This window comes from Amphiura filiformis, chromosome 15 (genome assembly GCF_039555335.1).
Source record: "Amphiura filiformis chromosome 15, Afil_fr2py, whole genome shotgun sequence".
Taxonomy (NCBI): domain Eukaryota; kingdom Metazoa; phylum Echinodermata; class Ophiuroidea; order Amphilepidida; family Amphiuridae; genus Amphiura; species Amphiura filiformis.
Genome location: NC_092642.1, coordinates 35,728,283 through 35,753,236, shown reverse-complemented (window position 1 = coordinate 35,753,236; position 24,954 = coordinate 35,728,283). Strand labels below are relative to the sequence as shown.

The 24,954-nt window shown below is 37.0% G+C and overlaps 2 protein-coding genes across 2 annotated transcripts; both read left to right on the top strand.

Moving 5' to 3' along the window:
• Positions 1-13,754: 13,754 nt before the first annotated feature.
• LOC140170917 (uncharacterized) lies at positions 13,755-19,954 on the top strand. The gene is given in 4 exon segments (XM_072194116.1): positions 13,755-14,316; positions 16,804-16,928; positions 17,717-18,135; positions 18,138-19,954. Coding segments are annotated over 4 exon segments (2,625 nt in total). The 5' UTR covers positions 13,755-14,052.
• A 1,580-nt stretch (positions 19,955-21,534) lies between these two features.
• On the top strand, positions 21,535-23,366 carry LOC140170915 (uncharacterized). Its single transcript, XM_072194115.1, has 2 exons — positions 21,535-21,797; positions 22,216-23,366. The coding sequence occupies exons 1-2, from the start codon at positions 21,535-21,537 to the stop codon at positions 22,628-22,630; spliced, it is 678 nt and encodes a 225-aa protein (XP_072050216.1). The 3' UTR covers positions 22,631-23,366.
• The last annotated feature ends 1,588 nt before the right edge of the window (positions 23,367-24,954 follow it).

Here is a 24,954-nt window from a genome sequence, read left to right as displayed (position 1 = left end):
GATGAACTAAAAGCTGTGCTTATGTTGTTATAAATATTTTATTAAAGTACAAATAGCCCGATCGCAGGATAAACACAACTCTTAGTGCGTTCAAACACAAAGCACGCCAGACAATTTGTTGATATTCAGCCGTTACTATCTCATCATCTCTATCTGAAGTATTTAATAAGATGATCAAATAACACTATATTTAAACGTTATGAAGCGATGGAGAGGTAAACATAACTCTATTTTATTAAGTATTATTGACCTGTTCTGATTGTATCGTTATATTAAATTTCATGCGGATTTATTTTGGCAAGACGAAGTTATACTAGATTTTGTTGTTGGTAGCATCCATGGGCGTTAATCCCGGGGGACACGGAGATATATGAGTGCACACCAGTAAATACTACACCCTGGGAGGAAACAAATCAGTGTTTCAAACGAGGAAACGTGCAATACGACTTAATTTAACACATTCGAAAAGGCTTAATCCCCAAATATTAGGCCCTGATTCATATTTAATCCTCATTTAGGCCTGGGAAATAGATTGTCTGTAAAAAATGAGCAGGATCTAACTTTTTATGAAAATGTGGCTAAACTTTCAAAATGTGTTACATTTCAGAAACACCTCAAATTTAGAGGAGCTTGAGATGATATTTCTTAAACTTCGTCAGCAACTGGCATTCATCACAGCTGAAATACACTAATACAGCGTACCGAGTTTTTGAACAGGGGAGGAGCTTAAAAATAAGGCTCTTAAAAGCTGTACGTTCTCAGAAAGTTTGAATGGCCTCCTGGGGTCAAATGTTATAAACTTACGGTATAAAAACAGCTGTGCGGATTCTTGATTGTCCAATGAACTCACACTGTTTCTTTGATTACAGTAAGTTTATAACGTCTGACCCCATGGGACCATTCAAACTTTCTGAGTGCGTACCACTTTTAAGAGCCATATTTTTTAAAGCTCCTCCCACTTTCAAAACTGGCAAATGACAGGTGCATTTCAGTTCTGACGAACACTATTTGTATTTAGGTTCAGTAAAATCGCCTCAAACCTCAATAAATTTGATAATCTCAGAATAATGTTGCTCAAATTCCGAAATTTTATCCCAACAAAGATCAAATTCAGTCTCTCTCATATCCGCCATTTTAGGCTAATTCACTAGATTATGAGCTCCATAATGTAAACTAATGGAAGCCACATTTTCTGTCAAACAATTATTTTACACCATCTCCCGACACACCCCAATTAATATTTAGCCCGTGCCGTTTATGCAGACCTCTACCAGGCCAGTCTTGGAATTTTGCGAAAAAGTATTCCATATTAAATCTCAAGTCTGTATAGATGAACTAAAAGCTGTGCTTATGTTGTTATAAATTTATCAAAGTACAAATAGCCCGATCGCTTTAATAATAACATAAACACAGTTCTTATTGCGTTCAATCAAAAAGCACGCCAGACAATTTGTTGATATTAAGCCGTTACTATCTCATCATCTCTATCTGAAGTATTTAATAAGATGATCAAATAACACTATATTTAAACGTTATGAAGCGATGGAGAGGTAAACATAACTCTATTTTATTAAGTATTATTGACCTGTTCTGATTGTATCGTTATATTAAATTTCATGCGGATTTATTTTGGCAAGACGAAGTTATACTAGATTTTGTTGTTGGTAGCATCCATGGGCGTTAATCCCGGGGGACACGGAGATATATGAGTGCACACCAGTAAATACCACACCCTGGGAGGAAACAAATCAGTGTTTCAAACGAGGAAACGTGCAATACGACTTAATTTAACACATTCGAAAAGGCTTAAACCCCAAATATTAGGCCCTGATTCATATTTAATCTTCATTTAGGCCTGGGAAATAGATTGTCTGTGACAAATGAGCAGGATCTGACTTTTTATGAAAATTTGGCTAAACTTTCAAAATGTGTTACATTTCAGAAACACCAAGCTATTCGTTAGGTGGCGTAAGCTGTATGGGCTATAGGGTAATCTAGTCGCCATTTTTCTGCGAAAAAATGCTGGACTCCGTATATAATTTCTGCAATGGATATCTTCATCTGACCTTCGACTTGCAGAAAAGGTAAGTTTTGAAGAACTGAGTCACTCTGGAGTCAAGAAAATTACGTTTTCCCAGACCCTGTTTGACTGTACACAACGTCAATGGGGGCTATTTACTGGTGTGCACCCATATACCACCCCGCTCTCTCCACTTACTTTTAGTCAAATGACCCATTGTTTTGTTTCGTTTCAACCACTTTTTAATCATTCATGCTAAATGTTACCTAACACTTTTCGCTGCTATTCATCTGAGCTTATTAATGTTTAAATCGATTCGATTAACTTTCACATTCTAAGAACGCATAGGATACTCATATTTTCTTCCGATGTTATGTTACGACAGACTTAGACTTGAAGCCAATTTTCAAGATTGGTTAAGAGTCAGGTGTATAAAAATATTGCAAGACATAGTTCTTTCGTCTTTTATTTTCAACAACAATGATGCGACAGACTTTTTATTTGTAAAATATAACGACTGTGTTACTTTAATAAATAGATGAGAGTAAGCCTCAATTATCTCATCATCTCTAAGTATTTGATAAGATCACTAGTTTAAATGTTATGATGGAAATGAAAAACCTGTATTTTATTAACTTAACAGTATTATTTACTTGTTCTGATTGCATCGTTGCTATTCAATTTCATACATATGGATTTTGTTGTTGCTAGCGTCTGAGCTTATTAATGTTTAAATCGATTCGGTTAACGTTCACATTCTAAGTACGCATATTATGATACATTGTTTCTTCCGATAAAATGTATTTTAAGACACGCTTGACGCCAGTTTTCAAGATTATTTAAGAGTCAGTCTATATTTTAAGACGTAATTCATTCGTCTTAGTGTATTTTCACAAATAATGAAACAACGTACTTTTTAGTTGTAAAAAATAACGACTGTAGATGAGACTACTTTCGCTTGCCTGTGAGAGTAAGTTTGCTTGCATCTTCGCTAACAATAGCCTTAGAAAATCATATTCAAATAATAGTTTCTTGCCCATGGGGATATAAATGTTTCCTGTAAACGAAATAATCCCAATCGCTCTTAATAAAGATTTAAGGGTAGACGAGGTATTGTTGGTCGAATCAACCAAAATATTCGATTTTCATTATCTAGATCAATATATTATTGAAAATTAACACCTTGATGTTTTGCAAAAGTTCATTCTACAAATCGTATATTTTGCAAACTTGCTTAATTTATTGTTGTTAATGAGTTATGTATGTTTTACAAAAGTGTTGTTGTTTCAGCCCTCTTTACAACGTAACTCAAGAACCGCAGCACCTATAAAAGTATATCTGTGATATTTTAATTCTTCTACACGCTCGCTATGAATTGAGCAATGCAGTTTTTGCCAAAGCGCACTACCATTCGTAAGATGCTGTGAACTACCAAATCACAACAGTTTAAAATAATTAATAACCTTAAGCGTATGGTGTTTAAATTTACCACATACGCTTGAATTATAAACAGTAACTTTATCCGTATTATTTGTAATATATTTAGGCATTAACCTCTCTAAACAATGGTGATTAATTAAACCAAACCTTAAACTTACGATTAACCAAAAATATTAATTAATAATAATAGGCTGGGTAATATACATGATCATTACAATTATTTGTTTTCTTGTTAAAAAATAATAACCTTAGACAAACCACTTCTAGAAAAAGATCTTACAAATGTTGTTATTTTCAACACACCATAATTACATTTTTTTGGTGCTTGCTAAGAAGAGGTTCATTAGAAGCACATAGAGGTTTTACTAAATGTCTTCCCGGCATACATTCCAGTAACATTATCAAATATGAGAAGCCGTTGTTCAATGTCCTTTTCCCAAAACTACAAGTTCAGTTGTAATCTCATATAGGAACAAATTCCATTTTGGAATGTATTTTTATCATATTACTGTGCTTTCCGTGAACCAAGAGTGATCATTTTTGGAATCTTCATTTATTACGTAATCCAAAGCACTGTATGAAAAGTGGCCTACGGGTTTCACAAAGCGAATTGTGTATCACGGAATGATGATGCCGAAATGCATGACGGGAATGTCTACACTCTACTTTTGGTTAGAAACACGTAGCGACGTCGGGCCTCCAATTTAGTTATTTAATATGCCCCGAGACGATGTTTGTCGAGTAGGTAGCGTGCATGGTCTTTAATTATATTTTTATCCGTACATGCGATACATCAAGTCTTGATAGCCTCGACTAGTATCTGTGGTAATCGTTTTACAACACGAACATACATGCCGTACGTTTACGTTCGCTCTTGTCTCGAATTTGAAACAAATTACCGTAGAGGGCTCTCTTTACCAGACTGTAGAATTGATCGGCCCTGTATTTGTACTTTTCATTTGATCGTGTACGTTTAATGGTTGATTAATTTAAAATAAGTTGATGCAATTTTTTCTGTGGTAAACGAAGAGAGGTATAAAAAAAATATCTATTTCATCACATAAAAAGAATTGTGTCAACGGTTTTGTCCTATACTTTGTTACATTAGTACTACTGTATATTGAAATCATCTTTTGTTTTGAAAACTCATGTGATAAGATTTTAGAATATGTGACCTGCTACATCGAAACAAGTATTATGTCACAAGTTGGTAGTTTCGGGACAACCTGGCTGACTGAGTTGATGTTCTTTGTATGCTGCGCACCTGTACAAGCCAGTTTGCGCGAGTGGCCAATTGTACCCCCATTCACAAAGGACATACTTCTGGCTAGAACAGGTGTGTGTGAAACACCAACGCAGTAGCCAAGGCGTCTCGAAGCTAACAACTCGCTACTTTACGCTTATTTCGTGGCAACAGGTCACATATTCACATTTTAAAACCTTCTCCCAAGGGTATTAAAATGGTTTACGAATTTTTATATCTAAAGTAATGAATAATTCACAGTATATACAGCAGGTTGGACTATCAATCTCTTGCCAGATGTCATTGCGTAAACGATATCACAGAATATTTCAATTAATCGTTATTCAGTTGAGTAAAAAATGTCGTCTTGCGTACAACTGGATTGGCAGCAAATGTATCTCACTGCTCAATTGTTTCTAAATCATATTTTACTTAAAACACGCTTTCCGTATAATCACTACAAAACCGATTTGTTCGGAAACAATTTACGTAGATATGCGCATACATGCATGGCAGATAGAGACCGGATATAAACGATTGGTCATCGCGAATGGCTAGCGAGAAAGACGTGCTAAGTTCAACGCCGCTCACCAACCTCGCTATTACGTAAAGAGTACGCTTGATTTACCGGTTACCTTTTTGTCGACCTTGCCTTGATTTTCTTTATCCAATTACAGGACAATTGTTTGGTCGTGGAATATGATCCCTTTGTGCGATAAAATGGCATATACTGTTACTTATATTATTAAATGGTATTTTATACCAAATGTTATTTTCGCTGTAATTGTAGTGCAATTGTGTAATACATTTAAATCATCACTTAATATCGTCATGATAACGACGATAAATGAGAATAATTAATAGACGATGATGATTAGAAAGAAGAGGAGGAGGAGGCAGAAAGGAAGCGGAGATGGAAGAGGATGGACGACATTTATAATGATGAGATCTGTGTTAATTGAAGCACTCGGAACAGGAAAAACTATTTTACAAACCATTTTGGCACAATAAAAATTCTATACACACTGGCTTTATTTATCATATAACTCAATTCCACATATCAATCCCATTTGTGTGTTCCTGCAACTTCGTCAATCAGTTCCATTTTTCCTGATTTCATATTAAAGCTTGAAGTTTTAATGACATAAGAAGGTATGTACTGTCTTGAAACCTTAACACGATCCATCTAAATAGAAAACAAACACCTGCGTACGTGATCCCAGCTACATTTGGCACCTACTTTTTGCAATCTCATCTGTCAGGACAGAGTTTTATAGCCTCAATATGTGTGTACATTGGCAGAATGACCTTTGAATATGATGGGTACAAAACCCACGTTCCACAACTTTGGGTCAAATTTAAAATTATGATTAGTCAATGGGAGTTGAACTATGTAATTGGATATTGGATCATTGTAAGCCATAATAATCTCATTCACAGCGTCGAACATCGTGAGTTTTTGTACCCAACATTTTTATAGAAGTATTGGGGTTAAGGAAATGTGTCCTAAAAATTGTCATGTTTGCGTTCCAAGTGAGCTCTCATCTACAAATAATCATGGTAATGTACGTCTTTAATGCGAGCGTGTGTATCCGTTACACCACAAGCACGATTCAGTGATCAATGTGTTATATCTAAACTATAGTTTAATCGTTAACACACAGCGTTTTAATATAAAAAAAAACTATTGTTAGCGACGAAATGTCTCGTATGTATTAATGACGGAAATGAAAACAAAATACATTGGGTGATATCCCAAGTTGATTAATTATTTATAGTTTCTATTACCTATACTATATTTTTGGATAAAGTGTATTGTTTGGTTTTACTTCGGGTTTTGTTGATAAAACATCTTAAGACATCCTGGGACATAAGTACATAATATTTCAACATGGGTATTATGTCAAATTCAAATTCAGCATAAATATTGAACGTGTAACCAAGCATAATGCTTTGCGTAGAATGTGTAATCGCGCTTTGCTGTGCGCTGTTATGCGCGAAGTACATAACGTTCGTTGCCCTGACCACTTTATTATTAATTAAAGGTCTTTCACGTGATGCGTTTCAACAAATCACAGTGCGCGATTTCGAATAATGGGTCATGGAGGTAATAGAATTTGGAGTGAAGGTGACACACAACATTTAACTCTTTGCAAATTTGGGATATTGGGTTATTAGTAAATTAAGGTATAATTTAAAGAAACAAAATGCCTGTACATCGATCTAAAGGTCCATCGAATATTCAAATTTCTTTTCATTCTTCATTTTGCAAAATCATTCTTTATCCGTAAAGGTATAGAAGACCGTCAATATAAGCAGATAGTGTAATCAAATACATGCTAAAATAATCTCTGTTTACTAGTACATGTATCCGGTGTGACGCAGATCAAAATATACCACAAGTAATTGAACAACCATCGAAATAATCAGCCCGAGGTAATTTAGAAAAGTTCGATATGTGAAGAAACCAGGAACCTTTATGAACGTACATCACGTCCTGAAATTGAACGGTTTCAGGCCCTAGCGTACTATTTTAGAGAGCTGTGCCGTGGCAAGTCCGAACGAGTAGAAATTCGATTAAATCAACGCACCGGTGGTTTACTCTCCTTTCTCATTTTTTATTCGGCGCCATTACGCAGTACATCTTTACTCAACGTTTCCCCGGAGGGGATGAAATAATGCTGCGTTTCGAATGCAATATTATTCGGTGAAGTATAAACAAATCACGTAGTGACGGGGAAGATTAAGTGATGGATAAGCGGAGGGGTATGCGTTAAATACGCACGGGTAGAACGTTATGGTGTTAAGGGAAATGTCTGGCCCAAGAGATTGGTATTGATAGGTTATGAGCGCGGCTTACTATTTTGCAAGCAACGACTCCAACGTGGGTATAATTTCCCAATGAATAGATTGATTTACGCAGTTAATTTTAAGAACCACTGACCAGAAACTAGGCATGTTGGTACTCTTTTATATGCATTAGTCATGACGATTTAAAGTTTAAAATGTAATCCAGAAAATTATCATTTTATTGTGAGAGTTTCTTCTTGCGACTCTATGTGACTTCCACTTAGAGAGTGTTAAGATTTCTGATTTTTTCCTGCGAACATTTTTATATCTAATATTGGAGCCGTTAGAAATTTGTGGAGCGGCACGTGAAAGAGTGCGACACTCTAATACCGACTTAGCACCGTGTTAAAGCCCTATTTTTTCTTCTCCAGATGAAACAACATAATAAATGCACATAATATCCGAGTCTCACTTTGTAAACGGTGGACATGCAACTTAATCAGTTTATAAGGCGATACTCACGTTAATGACTAAGCGATGTGTCCATGGAATTGATTTAATGATAAAAATGTAGAATAGACGGTATTTTTTTTCTTTCGAAAAAATGTAAACAAACGGAGGACGAGGACAAGCTATTTATTCTGTGATGATATCGTCTGATCATTGCGCGTTCGTGGCAATAATTAACTCTTGGTCGATATGTTTTGCAGAGAGACAGAATAGACTGTCATTGGGCTATTCCATTTAAAATCCACACTACCCCAGTGGAAGAATTTGGAAATGACGCCCGCAGGGGAGTATGAATTTCAAATGGAATGAGCACATATCGTCGGGTGCATTACATAGTGACGGATGTTGATTTTTGTCATTTTTATGAAAATTGGCCGATGTATTTTAAATAGTGAGTAGTGTAATATTACCAAGATTTGAACCCAGCAAACACAAAACGTTTTCGACATAATTCGCAAAATGTTATAAAAGGTTGTCAGAAAACGTTTAAATGTCGGGTTATATAAAGGGTATATTAAGAGTATAAAACGTTTTCATAACCTTAAAAACATTTTGATAATCTACTGCTCAACAAACAAAAATGTTTTACAGAAAACGTTTAAATGTCGGGTTATATAAAGGTATAAAAATGTTTTAATAACATTCCAAAAACATTCTTGAAAACTTGATACAAAACATTCTAAACAGAATGTTATTTTGGGGTTGAAAAAATATTTTGCGAAAAATGTTTGCCCAAAATATTTTCAATAACGTTTTAAAAACGTTTTCATGACCTTTATATAACCCGACATTTAAATGTTATTAAAAGGTTTTGAAAAAACATTTTAAGAACATTTCTGTGTTTGCTGGGTTCAAATATTTTAACATAATGTTATTTAAGTATTGACACAATATTTGGCCAAAATGTTTGCAAAAACAGTTTACATTAACATTTTTGAAAACATTTAAAAATATTGTTGTAGTGTGTTTTCATACAAAACGTTTTAAAACGTTATCATGACCTTTATATAACCCGACATTTTAATGTTATTAAAACGTTTTTACCTAAACCAAAAGCCAAAATATAACTTATTTAAAACGTTTTAAAACGTTTTTGTGTTTGCTAGGAAGCTCAAGTTTGCATAATTAATTAGTGAATTAATTATACAAATGACGGATGTTGATATATGACATTACCCGACGTTTTACATAGTGACGTATCTAAGATCCGTCACTATGTAAAACGCTGTTTACTCGAAAAAACAAGTAAATTGTATGGCGTATCTGTCACATCCGTCACTATGTAAACACATGATTTTGCAATTTGAACGTACGTAATTCAATATTGTTCATTGAAACCTACATGATTTCTTGACGGATGTTAATAACTGGGTATAAACCAAAAACGTTTACGTAGAACAGATATTCAATGGATCATTATTTTAGTAAAATATCATTTCAATAAATTTTGAATGGTTCGAGTTGATTCGACAATTATTTAGAGACATTATTTCAAAACTTTCCAATATAAAAGGGATGGTTAAGTAATAAAAAATGAAAATATGACCCTTTTTAATGAGTAGGTTATTGTAAGATGATCAAAAGATGTTTAGAGGCGTTTAGAGGTGGCTCCAAGTTGACAGATAATACAGTGTAAATTGGCAAAAACTGAATACAATCATTGGTGTTTTGTAAAAAGATGTTACAGCTTGTGTGACTAGCTATATTATGGGAGTGAGAACTAGTAAGATCAGGAGTAAATACTCAAATACAATATGTCATGTATGTCCTGGGCACTCGTGACGAGTCGGTTTTATCATGAAAAAAGCGTGTAATAATAAGCGTAAAGAACCGACGGATGCTTTGATGTCCTTCCTTGATCCGACTTTTATGCGCAAGACATACTGACGGATGTGTGACGGATGCCCATAGATCAACACGAGAGACCAGATTAGCGTGCACGATATTGGCGTAAGACATAGTGACGGATGTGTGACGGATGTTAGGGTGCAACGTTTTCACGTTTTTACATACTGACGGATAACTTTGCAATCATTTTACTGATTTAATAGCGAATAATTCTTCATGTGATAGATGTTTCAAGATACTTTAGATACTAGTTTTTTTAAATACAGCAATTTTTGGAGGATTTTACTTGTTAGTGTTCTGCTATGGTTGATCACAAATTGGCATACTCTTTGATCGCGTCTAACTCAAAAACTTTTTTCTGGCGAAGTTTAACATCCGTCACTATGTAATACACCCGACGATATAGGCAGTTCCATTTGAATTTCGTACACCCTCTGAAAAAGATTCAACCTGAATCTTCACCTGACGGAGAGTGAGTTTCAGATGGAACTGCTAATGAGTTAATTCCATTTGAAATTTATGCTCCCTCTGTGGGAGATATTTCCAAAATCTTCCACAGGGGTAGTGTGGATTTTAAATGGAATAGCTCATTCATCTACGTTGTACCAACAATTGTATTATACTGTAATCATTATACAGGGTTCAAACGAAATAACCTTAACTAAAACTCCTAATTTTGTTTTGCGTTAAAATGTCGAGTTGTCCTTTTTACTGCTTACAATTGAGATCGATTCTATGCAGTGTATGTGCGTTGGATTTGAAATTATCATTACCAACTTTATACAGTTTTACCTCTCCTTTGCTACATAGGAACCTTGATGCAAATAGGAAATTGAGCGGATGTCAATCAGTAAGGCTCTAAGACGTGCTTGGAATTAGCATGGTCCGCCGCGCTATCCTCAATTCTGATCTATGTGTGCATCTGATAGCGATTTTTAAAAGGAAAATGCATTTAAAAGATGCTTAAATTATATACACAATTGGTATACAATAATTTAAATGAATAATTCTATCCTCACATTTACTCGTCTGGTGGACTGATCACCAATTCCAACAAATTGACTTACCACCTTCGAGCGGCTCTCGGTCCAAGGGGGTAGGGTTCGAGGCAACCATAGCATATTCTTTATTTATATAGTTTGCTCTTAAGAAAATGATGATAGTTATAGTAATTTCAAAATTGCAAATTTGGTAATTACATGTAGATTAAAATAGTGATTTCCTTGAATAGTGAAAATCCCATATCACATGTTGTCTACAACTGAGATTTTCCATATTTCTTCAAGAGAGAAAAGAGGTGGAGACTGTTGGTACAAATAAATGGATAGAAAATGCCCAAAGCTATACCTCGACATCAATAACAAAAATTATATAATATGTTTAGTATAGAAAATTCAGAGGAGGTTGCAACAACCACACCCTCTTCTAATTCGGTAGATGTGTTAAATATGCTTCCTGTTGACGAGGGTTAATCTACTTTACCGCCATTTTTCTTCTATTATTTCTCCCTTTACTCACCACCAAGGTCATTTTGTCTATTCTTTTCTGGACGACAACGGATTAATCAATCTGGAAAATGTGATAGTGCCTTCCAATTTCCTTATCTGATACAGATAACGTCTTCTAATTGTCTAGAAACGTCATTTTATAAATTGCCTTACAATGTTACAATTGTAATCCTGATACTTCAACAATTACTACCTCTACTTAGTCGGTTTCTGTGTCGTGCGTATATTGCCTAGGGACTTTTATGTGCAAGCATGTTCCCGAGCATGTTGTTTCTACAATTGTCAGGGAAATGTCACGCAGTCTTATCAACCAAATTGATATTATCGCTGGATGCAGATACACGTCTCTTTTAAACTAAAAATACAGCTCCAATATATCTCCATATGATAATAATTTCCATGAAATAATACTGCCATCCATTATACGTAAATACCGGCAAATTATGTAACAATACCAACATTAATACAAGTTTCGATTGTGCACTCAACGCCTACAAACTGCATGCATACACATCGTGTAAACATCTATGGGCTTTGTATTCGAATAGCAATTTCCTAATGAGTGTGTGGTTTGGCATAGTGACGAATGACTATTTAATTCATTCATCTCCCACACAGGGGGCATAGATTTCAAATGGAATCGCCCATTCAGGTTACTCAATTTGAAATTCACACTTCCTGTATGGACGACTAATGTCATGTTTCCCATAAGAGGTGTATGGATTACACCTGGAATAGCACAATCAGAATTACCTCGACGTGTACTCTGTAAGGGCAAATTAATTTAAACTTTTGTTCACAAAGATAATAATATTACTCTGCTATTACAATCATCTAGCAGATACTTAATATAACAATACTCATTGATTGTTTGTACCATTCATATTATATTTGCGGAAGAAGATACCTGTAAACAATGTGAACCAGTATCTACTTTTACATGTTTTTGACTTGTGAACTATTTTGTCAATAATTTACTTCTTGTGTTTCAATCACGTCGAATTAGAAATGTCAGTTTTTCGATTGGACATTCTCGTATTACACCACCCGTGACGTCATACAATCACGGCGAAAAGCTGTAAACCATCGTAACAGTTGTTTTTATTCCGTAAACTTACCTATCACGGGTGGAATAATTAAATAAATGTCGGCATTTAATAGCGCCTTTTCAAAGCGCTTTACAACATTTTGTTTTTATAACATTCGGAAGAAGTCACTCAATGTCTAATAGTGCTCAGAGGCTACTATATTAAAAACCTGCTAGGACAAGCATGGAACAGCAACCAAACTCACAGGTGGCAACGCGGGGAATTGAACCCGGGCCGTAATGGTGAGAAGCGAGTGATAAGACCACTACACTAACCCTTCCTCCCACTAATTCCGCTGCAACTGATATGCATCATAGTCATTTCGCGTCTGCAAGAGCGTAGCTCCTCTCTGCATTTGATTGTAATTATTCCCTAGCAGCTCCCCGTTGAACCTGGGTGTTGAGGCAAATGAGGTAAAGCACCAAGTGCCCAACTCCGCCGGAGATCAAACCCGCGATCCATCGATTATGATTCAGATCTCGTACCGATGCGCCACCGTGCCCTCTACAAGATTGGCCAACACGGCTTGGAATGTTATTAAAAAACATTTCGAATATTATATTCTTTTTAAGCAAATTTCAAAGAAGTATTAAAATAACTCATCATCTTACAACCGCACTGGTATCCCTTTAAACAAAACACGCACTTCATTATAACGGCGATGATGGCAACGTCGTCTTCAAAACGTTGTGAAGCCTGGATGCAGTACGTAAGATATAGGTTTTTCTTGATCGGGGAATTGAATCCAGTCTATCTTCTTCTCCGGCTACCGATTGACTTCACTGCACGAGCAGTTGGCAAAACGCCGTGCGGCCGATTTTGAAATACTTATCCAATATAAATTTTTGAATTGTGTTTGCTGACGAGAGTTATAATGGTTTTATAACTTGCTTGAAAACGATTTTTAAATCGTTTTCAAGCAATTATAAAACCACTATAACTCTCGTTAAAACAGGCTTATTTCAAACGACCTTTTCATTAACGTTCATAAAATGATAGCTTCTATGCCTCATCTCCATTATCTAGGTAACTAGGTGGCAAAGAATGATTGTATCAAATCCCTCTTATAATGCTTGTATGCTTATTCTTTTCTTTCGCTCGTTCTATTTTTATCCCATAACTTGTATGTGCTTACGGGATTGCCTTTTTGAACATATAAATTGAATTTTGACCATATAAATTGAATGTTGCCACCTTGTATTTTGTAATCATGTATTTGGGACAGATACATATAAATGAGGCAATTATATTATTCCCAAAATGTAATTAAATTGTTTCGTCACGAAACACGAAAACGGGTCTAGACCAAAATGCATGACAGTTTTAGTCGCTATTCCGTGGTCTACTTTATGGGTGTGAATGGAAAAGGTCTTATATGAAAGATAAAATTATTTGTTTGGGCCAGACATAAATCCCTAAGAAAATAAGTAGCCAATTATGACCAAAAAAACCAAAAAAAATCAGTGCATTTAGTTGCACATTGAATATGTGTGAAAAAGGACATAAACTTAATCCTTGTAATTGGATAACTGTAGGCAGTGCATACATGCCTATATACTTTCACACGAGGGCAGCAAAACATAGGCTATTGTCATTGACAACAAGATGGCTGCCCCCACAGCAGCCAGCAGTGATTCTGAAACTAAACATGTTTGTGCTATGCATGTTGTTCCTGGCACAACAAGTGATTTTCTGAGGTTTTCGGTAAAAAGTTGGAGCAAGTATATCTCTTGTGCTGAACGATGGGTGAAGCGGGTGGACCAGGAAGAGCACAAAGTAGCTCAAAATGCTGGGGAAGTCCTGGGTGTCGAATTCGACTCCAGTGCTGTCAGAACTGTAGACTACAGATTTCCGGATGCAGAATCCAAGGTAAGCATATTTTTATTGTCATAATTTATATACTATAAAAATATAAGCTTACAATATATAAGTGTTGCCACACAATCATGACAATCAAGTCTGTTTAGTGTGGCATCATGTATTCACACAGACACAGTGCATCCATGGACCATGGCTCGTACTTGTACATTTGCGAGAAGGCATCATCAATATTATCATGTACACTGATAATCATAATACTTCCGAGGCCTGTGGTGAAAGTGCAGACTACTGGGCCAACGCTATCGCGTGATCACTCACATACATAGCGGGTAAACGTGCGCGCCTAATCGCGCGTTTTACGCGATAAGAACAAAGGCCCTGTAACCTGCACTTTCACCACAAGCCTCGGAAGTATTATGATTATGGGTACGGTACATACAATCATGTCAATGGAATGGTTGCATGAATGTGACGTGTGGATACGGGACAGGTAATGAGTCAGTATGTAGCAATTAGTTATCACTGTACCCAAGTTATGTGCCAGGGTGGATTTGATTCACATGGGGTAGGCACATTAGTGTTGCATGTTGTTTTATTACACATTTGACACTACCGTTTGAACAATTATCAGTGCTCACTGCTCAGTCAGTGGCAGTGCAACTCGTAGATGCAGTAATTACAACACCCATACCCAGGGGGTACACTTGACATGGCCCTAATATGTGTGAGTATTACCAAATCATAATTGTTCAGAATTCCCAACATGAATATGCCACTGATAGCTGACATCCTGACAAATTTGCTGTTAGAGCAAAATTGTAATGTATCATATCATTGCTTTGTAGTACGGTACCTCAGTGACGGAGTGTCCACCGTGACACAACGTCCGTAACAATGAAATTCTATTCATTGCTATTCATGCACGGAATAAGCCGCAATCAATATGATCAATGATTCATGAACATATGAATAGATTCTCTTTGTTTATAGGACACTGTAACACTAGGACAATTTATGTTATGATACTGATTACTGGCGGTACACATGCATAGTTTGCTACGTGTTTATGAATACTAACTCGTTCCATCCCCCGATCATCACAGCTGTCGATGCCTGGTTTGTGGACAGATATTTCGATCAACAGTCCGATTAAACCCCTGGATAAAACCGTTGCCAAACAATTCAAAAAAAGAATTTTGTAATAAAAAAATGGGTCAATTTATAAGAATATTTTGTTATTAGGATTAGGAAATTAAACTAAAGCAGATTGTCAACAACAAAAAATTATTGACAGGTTCACGTAGCAATGTGCCCAATTCAAATAGTGCTAGAAAACCCATGAAACAAGCAATTGCCAAGATTTGCGATTTTCAAATTAAATGTTTGATCTATAAATTTGTAATATCTTTCTTAAATCAAAATGTTTTGAAATAATAACTAGAGTGTGCTGACTTGCACAATACCCATGTGCAATTCATCACCTGAATACGGTGTCTTAATTGTCAAATTAAGAAAATACCGGCATATGCTTTTTATTCTTCATAATCAAGATTCTTATTCTTAATTCTAACGTTTTACCAGAGAAGATGTAATAAAGAGGAGGTTGATCAAGCTATCCTCAAACAAAATATGTGTGAGACCGCTCACTCAAAGTAAATGATGAATCACCCTATTTAGCTGCTTTACAATAGAATACCACAATAGGGTTTGAACCCGGGATGGGTGTGATACACAAGTTGCAGCTAGCTGCTTTTAGGGATAGGTCAGTGTGTGCATGTCATCATGCCATACACACCATGCATGCAGACCCTGTTATCTTGTCAGATTTCAGATAAAATATGACTGAAGTTCCATGGCAAATTATAATTTTTGCTACTTGTTGCCACTTTCAGACTCTATTATTTATGATAGAGAATGTTATCAATTATCAGAATATCTTTATTAGGTTGGCAGGAAATGACAGGAAAATACATAAAATAATAAAATAGAAATGATCAAAAAGCATCACCCTCTAAAAAATCCTAAAATTTCTTCTTTAGAAATTTATATATTTACAAAAAAACGGTGGATTTGGGGAAATTTTACAGCACTCGATTTCTTTCTTGTATTATCCATATGTGGTATCCCATCCAAGCAGCAGGTCCTTAACACACGCGTTTCATACTTTTTAACAAATTCTCTATAGAAACATTGGAAATATTTTCAATTCTGAAGTGAAAATTGGTCAACCATGGGCGGTCACACACATAACATCATAGGATATTTCAAGTGGATGTATAACTACTTGAGAATAAAGGACTATGAATAGATGCGACAGGATTACCTACGGGATTATTTCAAGGATATAATTCCGTTGACCCTCCTCTTTATTACATCTTCTCTGGTTTTACCAGTCGATTGACCGGAGGTCACTGACTGGTTCTTTTTCTCTAACTTCAAGTTGAAATGGTTCTGTCAGGCAATTATCATATCAGTTGTCTTCTTGCTATTAATAGTACCCTTTACATTTGATTTCTCTTGTGTTGTTTATTTTAGAATATGCATATTGGCTTTCATTCTGATTGCCGTAGAAGATTCTGCGATGTGTCCAAGATTGATTTGGCAGAGCAGGGGGTAGAAAGCAGCCCAGAAACGTACAGCCACCGCAAGTACAAGTACAGGTACAAAACAAATTGTCTGTAGTAGTAGTACGTTTACTCTACATTCATGTTAGTTTAATATCATTTTAACTCATAATATTTTTAATCTAGTCAACCACACAACATAAATGACAGCCATTGAAAAAATCACTGACCATCCAGGATTCAAACCTGGGATCTCCGCTTTAGTAGTGCGACGTTCTATGAACTGGATTGTCAATAATTTTTTCACTGGCTGTCATTATGTTGTGTGGTTGACTAGATTAAAAATATTATTTCATGTTTATTTACCCACACGTTTGAGCTTTCTCTCTGTGTAATGTTAACTCAATTATTCTGAAATGTATTAAAGGAACATCACAACTTTGACCAGGTGTTTTTCATCAGGGGAAAAAATGTTTCTGCTGACATCGAAAATGAAAATAACTTCCACTTACAGGAATCGAACCTGTCCGAACTATTGGGATTGAAGTCACAACAGCTGGAACCACTACTAGTACTACATTGCAATATTGATTACTTGTCATGTATAATTAACACATGTTTTTCAGATCAATCTAAATTTGATTTTTCTGCTGTATGCATATTGAGCTGATGATGACAGAAATGGTTTGTGCAAATACCATCACATCTTGAGATATTGAACATATAATGTACCTAGATATTTTACAAAAAAATATTGCACCAGAAAGTATTTCTACCAGGACATAACACTCATTTTATGCACCATACCAAATATTATTATTTTCAAAAGAATTTTTCCTCCATTTGTTTATCTATTTCTGCAGATGTTCAAAATCTTGGTGAAGGCTCGGGAGGCAGCACAAAGCCCAAGGTAAGAAGGCTGCGTTCTTCAAGTTCATTTCCATCTTCCTCTACTGTAATAGCACACATACTCCCCCAATCTGTATAATTTGCTGCAAGAAAGATAAATGGCTGAAGCATCAAGGTAAGACAGTACGTGACAAATATTCTAAGTGTGAAACTTACTCTGCTGGTAGACTGCTTGAGGCTGCAAGACAGAAAGAGGATGAACGAATACTACTACATGTTGAAGGTAAAGATCTCATTGCAATTGAAGTACGATACCATCAGTCATGTTACAAGGACTATGTCCGCTTTCTAACACGTGAAGAGAGAAAAGATGATGGAGAATCTCCTTTCTACAACAAAGCATACAATGTGCTATGTGAAGAGGTTATCAAGAAGAGGCTCATCAAGGGAAACAAATGATGCTGCTAAGAAATATCAAAGCTAAGTTCATCAAATTGGTCAAGTCATTGGAAGGAAAAGAGTGTGGAACTAGTTCAAGCAGACTAAAGCAAAGACTAAAGAAAACCTTTCCTCAGTTGGTATTTCAAACACCCCACAAGCGCAATATGAGTGATATTGTATACTGCGAGACATTAGCCACTGCAGACGTGGCAGAAGATGCTGTTGACTCTGATACAGACACAACTGGAACTGATGACACAGATACAGATACAGATGCAAATGAAGGAGAAGATCAGCAACCAAGACATCTGGCTAGTAAGCAACCAAACCTACACACTTTGTACACTACTGCCTTGGACCTCAAAACCATCATGAAGCAACCAAATACAGCTAAACTTCCATGGCCTCCATCTACCAGTGATGTGACATTGAGCAGAAGTGAAGAAATTGTGCCAACACCATTGTATAATTTCTTGGCATGGTCAACTGGTCTCTCTGATGATCCAACAAGGGACGCTCGAGTGGAAGTAGATCCAGATGGCCACAGAAAACTTCTTTCCGTAAGCCAGGACTTGCTCTATTTATCAAGTAGAGGTAAGTTTGTCACCCCCAAGCATGCTTCCTTGACAATGGCAGTCCGGCACCTAACTGGCTCAGCACAGCTTATTGGGATTCTGAATGGTTTGGGTCACTGCACATCAAATTCATCTGTTCTTGAACATGACACAGCCTTGGCAAAACAGCAACTCAAATTAGGAGACCACCCTATTCCACCAGACATTCATCCATCTACATTCACAACTCTGGTATGGGACAACATAGACTTTGGGGAGGAAACATTATCAGGGAAGGGCACAACTCACAGCACATCTGGAATCATCATTCAGCGTAGTAGATATGACTCGTCCCATTCACAACCTTCACCTGGCAATCCTACATCACAGAAGAAGACTAGAGAGCGCACTCTTGAAGCACCACCGTCTAACATAGTTCCATACTTTGGAGGCAGAAATCAAGGACCTAGAGTACCATTGGGTAATGTCAACATTGAGAATATGCATTACAGACAGCAGCAGAAACCAGCATCGAGAATAGATTCCGCGTATTTCATGCTAAGAGGAAATCAGTTACCAGTAGCAGGATGGACAGGGTTCAATACCCAATTAGACACCATGTTCCCTCCACAGTCTGTTGTCAAGTATTTGCCCTTGATTGATGCAAGTCCTACTGATTATGACACAGTGTATACAGTCCTTCTGAGAAGCTTGGAATATGCAAACAGGTTAGAGCTTGAAGAGATTGTGGTAGTATTTGACCAAGCCATATATGCGAAGGCACAGCAAATCAGATGGCGAGAGGATGTTTTTCTCAAGAGGATTGTTATTAGGCTGGGTAGCTTCCACATGTGCATGTCTTTCCTTGGGACCATAGGAAAGCGTTTCCAGGAGTCTGGTTTGAATGATATATTCATAGAATCTGGTCTAGTTGCACAGGGTTCCATAAATGGTGTTATGAGTGGCCATCAATATAATAGGTCAGTACGGGCTCACAAAATAATGTGTGAAACATTGAGACGACTGCAGTGGGAGTGCTTCATTGGTACAATTTCTGATGAGAGTGAAAGGAGCAGTATCAAAGTTTTACTTCAGCAAATGCACGACAAATTTCCAGGTGATGGTTTCAAAGAGATACTGAAGAAAGAGAGGTTTGCCAAACTAGAAGCATCATTCCAAGCTTTCATTGATGATGCTTGTGCCAAACAAGACCTTTGCCTTCTGGAACTCCTACATATCTATGGTCCAACTCATGTTACTGTACATAAGAGCTACTAGAGAAGGAGATTGGGAACTTCATCTATCCACTGTTAGAAGTATGTTGCCATGGTTCTTTGCTTATGATAGGGTGAACTATGCACGCTATGGATCAGTCTAATGGCTTGAAATGTGTTGTCTTCCAGAAGCACACCCCTCTGTGTACCAGCATTTTTTGTTGGGAGAATTTGCAGTACAAAGACAAGAAGATCATGGGTTTGCACAGATACCATGTGATCAGACTATTGAGGAAACATGCAACAAGGATTCCAAGTCAAGGGAGGGCTCACAGGATTTACAAGAAAGAAAGGTGCAGTTCAACGGTGGCTTCTTTCCCAGCATGAAAGGGCTGGTATCACAAATGAATGTAAGAAGATGGCTGGAAAATCTGACAAAACAAGACCACGAAAGGATCTTGACAAGACCCGTACTAATAGAGATGAACAAGACACCCAGCATGTCATGGAGACAATAAACAACATGATCAATCCTTTCGAAATTGAGGAATCGGAACTCCTTCATATAACAGCAGGTTTGGTTGCGCCTTCAGATGTTCAGGCAGATCTTGAACAAGCTGAACAGATGGGAGATGATGCCTTTGTTAGTTTCTGCAATGAGAGGCTTTTGAAGACTGACATAGACCTATTCGATGCTCTCAAGAGAAAGAAGCTAAAAACATTTGCCAATATGGGAAGAAGGTCAACTGCCGAGTAAAGGAGAAAGAGGTTGTCCTCAAAGCCAACAGAGACCTGTTTGCCCGCCTAATTCTGTTGGGCAAAGTGAGAAATGCGGATATGAAAGAAGTCCTTTCATATTGCTTAGGACCCGTACCGCTACCCATAGCAACAGAGAATGGCACTTTGTATAAGAGCAACAAGGCATCATTGATGCATCATTTGGAGGCACTACCAGACACATCACCAGTCCTTAAGAGTATCCCTCACAACTCAATTTGGGTTGTGGATGGAATGGCTATGTTCCAACAGTTGCGGGCTAATGAACGTCCATCCAAATTTGGTCTACTGGCTGAATGGCTTCTGAAGAAACTGGTGTCCTTGGCACAACGTACACAATCCAAGCAGATCCACTTTGTCACTGACCAGTATCCCCTCATTAGTATCAAAAATACAGAACGGAACAGACGGGCTTCGAGTGGAACTCAAGTGATCAAGATATGTGGAGATGAACAACGTGTTCCAATTCAATGGAAGAAATTTCTGAGCTGCAGTGCCAACAAGGAGAACCTGGTAGAGTACCTGTTCAATCACTGGAAGAAGCAACCTACAAGCATACTTCAAGATGTGAAAGTGTACATAGCCCACAAACAAGAGTGCCATGCAATCTTTGCTTCAGATGGAGTAGTCATGTGTGAGGAAATAGATGACCTACACTGCGACCATGAGGAAGCAGATACCAGGATGCTACTACACTGTAAGTATATAGCAGCTACATCAGTGGAACAAAACCAAGATATCATCATAAAAAGCCCTGACACTGATGTATTTGTCTTAGCCATATATTTCAGCAGCGTATTTGAAGAAATGGGGGACGTGTGCTTTTTCATACAGGGAGGGGAAGAATTTGAGAACTATTGATGCCTCATGTGTGAACCGCTTCCTTGGGCAGGAAAATGCAATTGCCTCATAGGTCTCCACTGCTTGACAGGATGCGATGCTGTTAGTAGCTTCAGAGGACAGGGGAAAGTTAAACCAGCCAAGCTACTCTTCAAAGATGTTGCTGAATTTCCAGTCTTCTCCTCTCTTGGTGACAGCTTTGAAATTGATGAAGACCAGGCTACTCAAGTGGAGAAGTTTGTTTGTCGACTCTATGGGCAGCACGACTGTGATGATGTAAATACTGTCAGGTGAGTAAATTGAAAGTTCTGCAGCTTGGCTGGTTTAACTTTCCCTTTTTCTTTGAAGCTACTAACAGCATCACATCCTGTCAAGCAGTGGAGACCTATAAGGCAGTTGGGTTTTTTTCTTGCCCAAGGTTCACACATGAGGCATCTATAGTGGAAATTAAATTTTAATAAAAAATCGAATCCATCCAAATTCAATTCTTGCCTCAGGGAGCAGTTCACATACAAGTGAATAACTATGTGCAACGGAGAACAAGAAGTCATGTGTATAAGCAACAGACTGTAAAAGGAGCCTTGATCACTTTCAAACTGGAAAAAATGGACACTTAAGTTCAGATTGAAATCCTTGTTGTATCAGTTTTTTTGTGGTACCGGTATGCAAAATGTTTTATTTTCAGATTTTTACTTTCTATTCTTTCAGGTATACCAAGTTCAAGATGGGCAAGCACAGAGAAGAGGCCATGCCACCAAACCAAGACTCCCTAAAGCAGCACATTATGCGAGCTAATTACCAGGCAGCAGTGTATAAATCAGCCCTTGACCAGTTCCCTGACATTCCATCACCCCATGGAAGAGGATGGATAGTAGACGGTGAGAGTATTGCTATACATTGGACTGACCTAGCACCAGCACCTGATAGCATACTAGAATTTGTGCATTGTGACTGTAAGAAGACAAAATGCATACAAGGTGGATGCTCTTGTTTGGAAAAAGGACTCCCATGCACTGATCTGTGCAAGTGTGTGTCATGTGAGAACACTCCTCAAGAATGTCTAACAAATGATGGGGATGACAATGATGAAGATGATGACAGTGATAGTGAAAGTGAAGACTGAAACCCTTTAAAGTGCCTTGATTTCAGGAGAATTTGCCAGTTTTGTCCTACAGACAAGTACAATTTCAAGTTATGCATTAACAGTAATGCATAGTCATCACATCCAACTAGTTGCATTTCCGATTTAAAATCAGTTTATTGTGATGCTGCAATGTGAATGTGGTGTATCATGATCAGAGCTATAGGTCTCTAATGCATAGTCATCACATCCAACTAGTTGCATTTCCGATTTAAAATCAGTTTATTGTGATGCTGCAATGTGAATGTGGTGTATCATGATCAGAGCTATTATGTCTCTAATGCATAGTCATCACATCCAACTAGTTGCATTTCCGATTTAAAATCAGTTTATTGTGATGCTGCAATGTGAATGTGGTGTATCATGATCAGAGCTATAGGTCTCTAATGCATAGTCATCACATCCAACTAGTTGCATTTCCGATTTAAAATCAGTTTATTGTGATGCTGCAATGTGAATGTGGTGTAAAAATACATCATGATCAGAGCTATGGACCATGTCATGCATGAAGATCTATCAAAGTCACTTTTAGGTCTCAAAAAATCAAGACATGTCTGGATAAATGTGTAAGTTATGGTATCTGTATGATATGGCAATATCTGAATCAGAGGAACCTCTTTGACACAACTTATGGGGCACACATTTTAGTTTGTGTTTTCAGATTCAGAGGTAGAGGTGGTTGAGCGGTCTTGCGCACTGTACCGTCGGCCGGGTGTTTCAAAAATCGTGGGTTCGAGCCTCAATCGAAACCAGGATTCTTTGCTACCCCAAAAGGTTCCTATCTAGGTCAGAAATGCTGTAGTTATATCATACAAAATTCAGTTGGGATACAAAGATTTTTTTCTGAGGCTTTGGGCTATAAATTTGATATAATTACAGAATTTCTCCTCTACCCCATCCACTGTGTGTAATGTACAGGCTAGTACATGCAGTGAATGACCGGTGCGCCGTGGTTCGTGTATTTGGCAGTTGCCTTGAACATGTTTAAAGTTACTGGCCTTCGTCAGTAGGGAGTTATCCAAGAACAGTTACCTGTACAAGTACCCGCAATTCTAGGCTCAGGATCGTGCATAGGTAAACTTTCCACATAAAGCCTAGGTTGCAACTATAGCTCATCACCAGGAAGGAAGGATTGTGTGTTATCATTATCCACTTATTACATACAAACTCAGTGCCAAGGATTTGAAAAACAAATCATTGTAATCAAATGTTTTGTGTTCACGAGGTTCCACTGTATTCTCAAACAAAAGTGTTTTCAAAAAAAAAAAATGATGTTCAATGCTGTGAAACTTTGATTTGGTGCAAAGAAGATCAAAATGATAAAGAAGAAGCAAAAATAAAAACAACATAAAGTGCAAAGTAAGATATTGTTGCCTCTGTATGTCTCATTTTATTATATACTGTATGGTAAGTGTTAAACATATACCAATTGCTTGGAAAAATGGTGAGCGCGAGTGGTATGTTGTATTTAACTGCCTGTAATCCTACCACAGCCCCCCCCCTCCTCCCACACATACCACCACCACCAAAATACTCTATTAAGGTAACAAAAATACTGTAATTATTGATAAAATATATTATAAAGAACAATAATTTATTTTTTTCTATGTTTTTTGTAGAAGCAGTAATATTTAGTAATATTTTTAATACCGGTGCTCCTTGAAAAAAAGGAATTTCCATCATATTATTAAAAAGCCCGATATCGTTCGAATTGGCCGTTTTTTCTTTAGGGATTTTTACACTGCTAATTGTACTCATTTTGTCCATTGATTAATGTGGTTTCCAAGTACACCCAGCAAGTGGACCACGGAATTCATTTTCTGGACATATATAAATACCATGCATTTTGGTCTAGTCATAATCCTTTTCAAACCGAGTAGATCCTAAAAGTAAATATTTTAGGCAAGCAAAAAAAAAAGGATATACATTTTCTTGGCTGAACAAAAGGGGAAAGAGATCTTGCTAAATGATTTTAGAGCAAATTTTGAGTATTACTTCATACTTATGCTATAATTGCACCCATTCACAGTAGCGGCCAAGAATATTTAAATAGCATAAAATAAAATACCTGGGAAATTGATTTGACTACAATTCCTAACTAATACGTAATGTACAACATAATAATGTTTACTTAACAAACCCTGGATAAACTTGAAGCAATCATGTTAGGGTATTGACCAGAAACATCAGCTTAATTATGAATGTATGTAAGCAAGTCGTACTAGAATCGCGTGCTTGGCTCCCACGTTTAACAGTTTAATACTTTCTGTGCCGTGCGGATATTACATTGCATTTCATCAAGCCCG